At 37.2% G+C, this 6,940-nt stretch overlaps 1 protein-coding gene across 1 annotated transcript; it reads left to right on the top strand.

Annotated features, from left to right (window-relative positions):
* The first annotated feature begins 3,238 nt into the window (after positions 1-3,238).
* Positions 3,239-6,561, top strand: LOC149935093 (sodium-dependent nutrient amino acid transporter 1-like). Its single transcript, XM_090181238.1, has 14 exons — positions 3,239-3,289; positions 3,368-3,450; positions 3,521-3,647; positions 3,708-4,009; positions 4,065-4,153; positions 4,232-4,364; positions 4,442-4,576; positions 4,662-4,765; positions 4,827-5,070; positions 5,143-5,271; positions 5,346-5,445; positions 5,904-6,004; positions 6,072-6,245; positions 6,311-6,561. The coding sequence occupies exons 2-14, from the start codon at positions 3,430-3,432 to the stop codon at positions 6,452-6,454; spliced, it is 1,803 nt and encodes a 600-aa protein (XP_090037364.1). The 5' UTR covers positions 3,239-3,289; positions 3,368-3,429; the 3' UTR covers positions 6,455-6,561.
* Positions 6,562-6,940: the final 379 nt, after the last annotated feature.

The following is a 6,940-nucleotide window of genomic DNA, read 5'->3' as shown; positions in this document are numbered from 1 at the left end:
TTTAACCGCTTTTTTAACCATTATAATATCGTAAATAAAGAAAAGAAATTCTTATTTATACGTACATTAGGAAAATGCAAAGACAATAAAATTATTCGAAAGTTTGACTCTAGTCAGCAATTTTCATAAAAATCAGTCTTTTTCAACGAAATATTATTTTCCGATATATATGTTATTTTTTAAAAATTATAAAAGTTCGTATAGACTTTTCGCCACCATACTTTGCTCACTTTTATCCCATTAAATTATATAATTAATTATATAATTTAATTATAATTTTTACCGCCATTTAAGAAGAAAAAAGCTCATAGTTTGTTTTAATTTTAAGAAAACATGAGACGAGGAAAGTGATGTTAGTTTTGTGATTTTTTTCCTTTCAAAAAAATATTTATTGTTTACTTGTTTTTGTTGACCCTTTCCTCGTAATTGTTACTTACAAGAGACGATTACATTCATTATTTTGTGCCAAAATTAGTGCTCAAAACATATTTTTAAGAATTTGGCCATTTTAATGTTTTTTTGTTTAATAGTTTCATCCCCTTCCCCCCTAAAACACGCCTGATTAAGAAAAAGGCTGCCGAAATAGAAAATACCAATCTTCTTTGTATAATAATAAATTGAAAATTCTTTTGAGTGTCATATAAGTATATATAAATCTCTGAAATCGCGCCTGAGTTCATCTATGGATTAAGAAAGTATCTTATCGGATTAAGCTTAGAGCCTGAGGTACTTTTTTTGTTTTTCGTTCTTTAGGAGAAAAAAAAACAAAAGAGATTAAATTATTATTCCTTTTGTACCGTTTCCCTTTCCGAAAATTTGTCTTTTTGGGGGGAAAGCTTTCTGTAGAATAAATATTATGAAAACTATTTATTGACATTTTGTATCCTTGTTTTGTTGTGTTAGGTAGAGTTCTACCATTATACTTATTAGATCCTGGTACTGCACAAATATTATATATTCTTACTAGCTATAACATAAGTAACATAATAACAATAAGTAAAAATTGGGAAAAATTATCACCGAACTGATTTTCAGAGCTATTGCGAAATCTAGATTTAGTTCTCAGCACAAAGCCCCCTAGAAATATGCCTAAGGCGAATTATACAGAGGGGTCGGACATTTACCAAAATCCCGTACACTGTCTAAAATCGCAAAATCGTCGGAGCTTGGCGAGAATGTCAGTGTCGAAAAAAGGTTCGGTCAGTTAATTAGCATAAAATCAATAGGAAGTGGCATACTTATACTGTTATGTTTCTTATGGTTATAAGTTTTTTCCTACATTCTTAAATTTTAAGTTTAAGTTCGATTAATTTTAGTGCCGCTGATAAGCGCACCTTATACCGTTTTCAAAAGAAATTTAGTAAAGTTAAGTTTTCATACATTTTCCAAAAAGTTAACTTTCGTTTAGCAAACGTTGTCTGTAGACTCGGTTTGAAAAGGGTATAGTTGTATAAGAAGAGCAAACTTTTCTGTTTACCAATTTGAGAAGGAATTTTGAGTTTTAAACCATCCAATCTTTGGCAATAAATAATGGCTGAAATTGACGGTTCACGTTACCAAGGCCTATTTTCATCTTTCGAGCGCCGGTAAAAATTATACGGTGATAGCCTACTCTTTATCGCCGCCCTATCTCCGCTACAAAAAAAGTTCCAGTTGCCATTTTAATTATTTTACGCCCTTGTACGGAAAATAGGTTTTTTTCCCCCGATAGAAACTCCATTGTAATTACTACGTTAAATGGCGGGGTGGCGAATCGTTGGATCTCTCCGAAGAATCTGTTCCAAAAAAGCGTCCAAAAGTGAAGAATACCGCTCTATTGTCCGGTACAACACTCCCCGTGAAGTTCGACCCCGTCTCGACCTTTCGACCTGGCAGTCACGGGGGATTTGTGGAGCGAATACTTCAACGCTCACCCCGACTACGACGGGGCTCCGCGGTGTTTCTCCATCCCCGCCATTTTTAATGATGGCTTTCCCAATGGGCTATTCCCATCGTTCTATTTATAACCTACAACCGAACGACTAGGGACGAGTATTGTACTCTCCCAGCGCAGTTCGCCAACTATCTTGTCAAAGATTTTGCGTTTCAAGACTCCGATTTATTGAAGTTTTACGACCCATTGGGGAAAAAATAGGCGATAAATCTTGTTGCGCAAAAACGGTTCCATAAAAACACGAGGTGAAAAAAACCTCTTAGTTACAGTTATATACGTATTTTTCTACTATCATCTTGTTAAAATAGGCCAAACTCTAAGGTTTTTGGAACGAAAACAGTATAGACTTTTGGGACCACGAACTTCTAACATTACAAAGTCTTATAAATAAATAATGAAGTATTTACGACTTAAATATTTGGCAAGTAAAGTATTAAAAATTTCGAGGGGCAGGTCACTTCCATTTTGGGTCCGTCTTAATCATAGTAAAATGATTTAATCAGGGTAGTCAAGATTAAAAAATCTAATCACGATTTAAACGAGATTTAATAACTCTAATCATGATCTAATATTTTTAATCATTAATCGTGGCAATCAGGATTTAAAAATTTAAATCAGATTTAATCATTTAATCATAATTAAATCAGATTTAAACATTCTAATCATGATTAAACGTGATTTAAACATTCTAATCATGATTAAACGTGATTTAAACATTCTAATCATGATTAAACGTGATTTAATCAACATAATCGTGATTAAATTGAATTTAATCAAAATAATCACGATTAAATTGGATTTAATCTTTCAAGGGGTGCGTCGTTAATCAAGGAAGTGACCTGTCCCTCGAAAAATCTATAGTATCTATTCATTACTCTCGTACATCGAATTTAATTGTCGATGAATTCCAAGGTAGTGTATGTACAAATTTGAATCCGTACACGTACCGTGTATATTTCTTTTGGCATATTTGCCAAGATTCCTAAATGCTGGAAATATGGACGTCCGTGACTTCACTTGAAACGGGCAGACCCCCGATTCATTCAATAAGAAAAGAAATTGAGATAAATTTCGCATCTGTGTCGAAATCATTGCCATTTCAATTTGCAAAGGAGTCGCCGAAGAATTTCGTCGAATCTTTCCAGACGCCTACATTGATCTCGATAAACTAATATTAATTGTTATTTAAGAATACATTGTTTCCTCGATAACGAAAAATCTCGGGCGAGTGGGCTCTTCTAAGGTACGAATGACTTTTACTTAGTCTTAAAGTCTTATCACGTTCCGAGCACTGCCGCGTCGAAGCCGCTTTCCACGTAAATGCCTACTTCCCGAAATAACTCTTTCATAATACACGTAAGAAATATTTTGCCGAGTATAGACTCTTTAGATAAGATAAATAGCTAATTAGGTAAAGCGTCTTTGATTTAAAAGTCGCCTCCCAATCTCACGGCTTTTCTTATAACTGCGCATAACCTACTAAACTGTTCGCGAACATGGCTGACAAAAAGGGACAAGTAAGTGCTCCGTCAAATTTGTGGTTTTAGCAGTTGCGACGTTGAGGACTGATTGAATTATCGCTCGCAGGAGGCGAAGGATGTCCAGCGTGGAAAATGGAACAACGGAGTTGAGTTTTTACTGTCTTGCATTTCTATATCAATTGGTTTGGGCAACGTTTGGCGGTTTCCAAATTTAGCCTACGAAAATGGAGGAGGTATGTCTTCTTTTTGCGTCAAAACTACTTTTAAAATCTTAAATTTTAGCTTTCTCGCAGGAGCTTTTCTCATTCCTTACTTTGTGGTGGTGTTTCTGGTCTCGAAACCACTCTACTACATGGAACTGGCCTTTGGACAGTTTACTTCCCGAAGTCCAGTTCGGACTTGGACGTGCGTTCCCGGTTTCAAAGGAATTGGGATGGCCCAGTTGGTGTCCACCTTCTTCCTAACTGTCTTTTACAATTACATCATGGCCATTTCTCTCTTCTACATCTTCGCCTCCATGCAGTCCCAACTGCCCTGGACCTGGTGCGACGAAAACTGGGCCGATAACAATACTTGTTATACCAAAGGATCGCTGGTTAGTCTCGCTTTATCATTTACAATGATTTACGGCTAACGTGAACACGTTTTAGAATATGGTTTGTAACGTCACGGAGGAAGGTTTCTGCAACTCTACCCAAGCTACAAGTCACTTGGTGTCCGCACCCGAAGAGTATTTCAAGTGAGTACCGAGATCAGTATTTGCGAGTTTCTCATTCTTAGCGTATTAAAATTGAAGCGAGTTATTATTGGTACGTAGTAAGTTCGTGATCAAGGATTCGGGTAACTTGGAGAATATCTCGCGTTTGGATTGGAGAATGGCTCTATGCTTGTTATTGACTTGGACCATCGTAGGCCTTTCAACCGTTAAAGGAATCCAATCCTTAGGAAAAGTAATTGTCCGATGTCCGCGCTCTATAGTAATTCCGAAGGTTAAATTAATAAAAAAAATTTGTCATTTGGAACGAAGGTCGTTTATATCACGGCCTCGTACCCGTACGTGGTACTCGTAGCGCTGTTGATATTGGCTCTGACAATGGAAGGATCCACCAAAGGAATTTTATATTTTTTTCAACCCAAATGGGAAGGCCTTAAAAGCGTCAAAGTATGACTTATTTCGAAAACCCTTTTGAGAAATATTGTAAGCCGGAGACTAGAAAGTTTTAAAATGTGACTACAATCCTCTACAGGTTTGGTACAAGGCTTGCGAGCAATCCTTTTTCTCTCTTAATACTGGATTTGGACATTTGATAATGTACGCTAGCTATAACAATTTCAAGCATAATATTCACAGGTAACGTAATTGCTCAGGGTTGATGTCCTAATTAGAAACTAATGTTCGCTTCATTCTGAAGAGACGCGATGATTATCACCGTAGTCGATACGCTAACTAGCGTCTTGGCTGGATGCGTTGTTTTTGCCATACTCGGAACTTTAGCCCATGAGCTACAGCAAGACATCCAAGACGTGGTCAAGGACTCTGGGTTGCGTTTGGCATTCGTGGCCTATCCCGAAGCGTTAGGTCGAATCAAGGTCATTCCTCAACTATGGTCCGTTTTGTTTTTCATTATGCTGTACATGCTCGGATTAGGTAGCGCTGTAAGTTTCATACAAAACTGTTTTGCCTTCAATTACCTAAACGTAAATAAGTTACACGTACATTATTTGCAGGTTGGTCACGTTGAAGCCATTACAACCACCATTAAAGACGAGTTCCCATCTCTGCACAAGAATAAATCCTATATGGCCATTAGCGTTTGCTTTATTTGTTTCGTTTGTGGACTACCTATGGCCACGGATGTCAGTATTGACGTTTCTCTATAACTATTTAGCTATTAGAGTAAGGTTCTTATCATTTTCGGTGGTCACTTTAGGCCGGACAATACATTATGCCGCTGTTTGATGGTTACGGGGTTGGTGCGGCCGTTTTCCTCTACGCAATCTTTGAAATTGTTGGAATTATGTGGATATACGGTACGTTGATCGTCCATTTCATTTAAACTTTGGACAAATAAACCACTGGACCCGAATCGTAAGCAAAAACTCAATTTTTCAAACTGCATAACACTCCAGCGCTCGTTTCGAGAGAATCGCGAATCTTTTCGACCCAAATACTATTGACGGCTTTTAAAATTCATTTTGCGCGTGAAAATACCTCTACATGCTATGGTCAAAAAAGCACGCAAAGAAGGCTGTGTGCCCAAGACATGTACCTGTAGTGTCACGCGCTAAAACGTCATTTCAAAATTTGTCAATAGCGAAACATATTAGGCCTAACTTCGTTCGCTTATATTACGCACGTGTCAAATATTTGAGTGAACCTCTTTCCGAAATCCAAACGTGCCATATAGATTCGGGTCTAATAGCTTATTTGTCCAAGGGTAAACGACGTAATTGGATACTTGATCGAAAGCGTATACTTCTTTGATCAGGTTGGAGACAATTTTGCAGCGACATTCACTTCATGTTAGGAACCTCGGTGCAGTTAATATGGAAGGTCACGTGGGCGTTTATAGCACCAGTTGCGCTTATTGTAAGATGTCTTTGATAATACCTTGTAGTTGTATTAGTTTTTTGACGACATTTAATCGCTAAATTAGGTAATCTACTTATACGGAACCGTCGACATGATAATCGAAGGGACGTCCATCCCCAAAGGCGTGCCTCAATGGGGCATGGCGATCGCTTGGGTGATTTCAGGAGTATGCATCGTGCAAATACCTCTATGGTTTATCACCGTTGTGTATAAATCACCGGAAAAAACTTTAAAAAAGGTAAATCAATAACATTCTCTAAAAGATTATAGTTATCGAACTTAATTCCTTTCTTAATCAAAAAGAAATTCTTGTCCGCACTACGGCCATCTTCGGATTGGGGTCCCAACAATCCCGAGGACCGGACCCAATGGATCTTATGGAAGAAAGGGAAATTGTTACCGCAAACGTCCATAGAGTCCTACGACAACAAGTCCTTTCATATGTAAATTAGTCAATTAGTCGATGGTTCAAAGCTGTCGTTGTCGCGTAGTTACTTTATTTTTAAAGTTCGCATTATAATACAAAGGTTTGAAATTTTTATTAGTTTTATTAATACCACCTGTTTTTATTAATGTAAATTATTCAGTTTCAATTAAAAGTATTTTGGTTTTTACTCGCGTATCTTTGTCAATTTCTACAATAAGGTGCCAGTCTTAGGTGATAATTGAGGTCGTATATCATACTCTTAAGCGCTCGCGATAATTTAATTCTTACAACGACAATATAAACCTTTCGTCGGTAAGGGTTACGAATACCGCTACAAATTGATTTTGTAAGTTTTCTTATCGGAAGAGTGTTTATTTTTCGATAAGGTGAAAATGCGAAGGCGCTTATTCCGAGGCACGAATATGACTCGTATATCCGCGAAACTCGGAAAATTTCGATATTTCGACGTGGTAATTATCGGCCTATGCTCGCTCGAATAAAGGTTC

The sequence above is a fragment of the Leiobunum rupestre genome, chromosome 7 (genome assembly GCF_980474605.1).
Source record: "Leiobunum rupestre chromosome 7, qqLeiRupe1.1.hap1, whole genome shotgun sequence".
Taxonomy (NCBI): domain Eukaryota; kingdom Metazoa; phylum Arthropoda; class Arachnida; order Opiliones; family Sclerosomatidae; genus Leiobunum; species Leiobunum rupestre.
This window is presented reverse-complemented; position numbering and strand designations above follow the sequence as displayed.

Bases quoted from the DNA above. Each gene is read 5' to 3' on its own strand.
- LOC149935093 (XM_090181238.1), top strand. From the start codon at position 3,430: ATGGCTGACAAAAAGGGACAA. The intron at 4,365-4,441 runs GTAATTGTCCGA...TTTGGAACGAAG, and splicing joins GAATCCAATCCTTAGGAAAA to GTCGTTTATATCACGGCCTC. The intron at 5,446-5,903 runs GTACGTTGATCG...TTCTTTGATCAG, and splicing joins TGGAATTATGTGGATATACG to GTTGGAGACAATTTTGCAGC.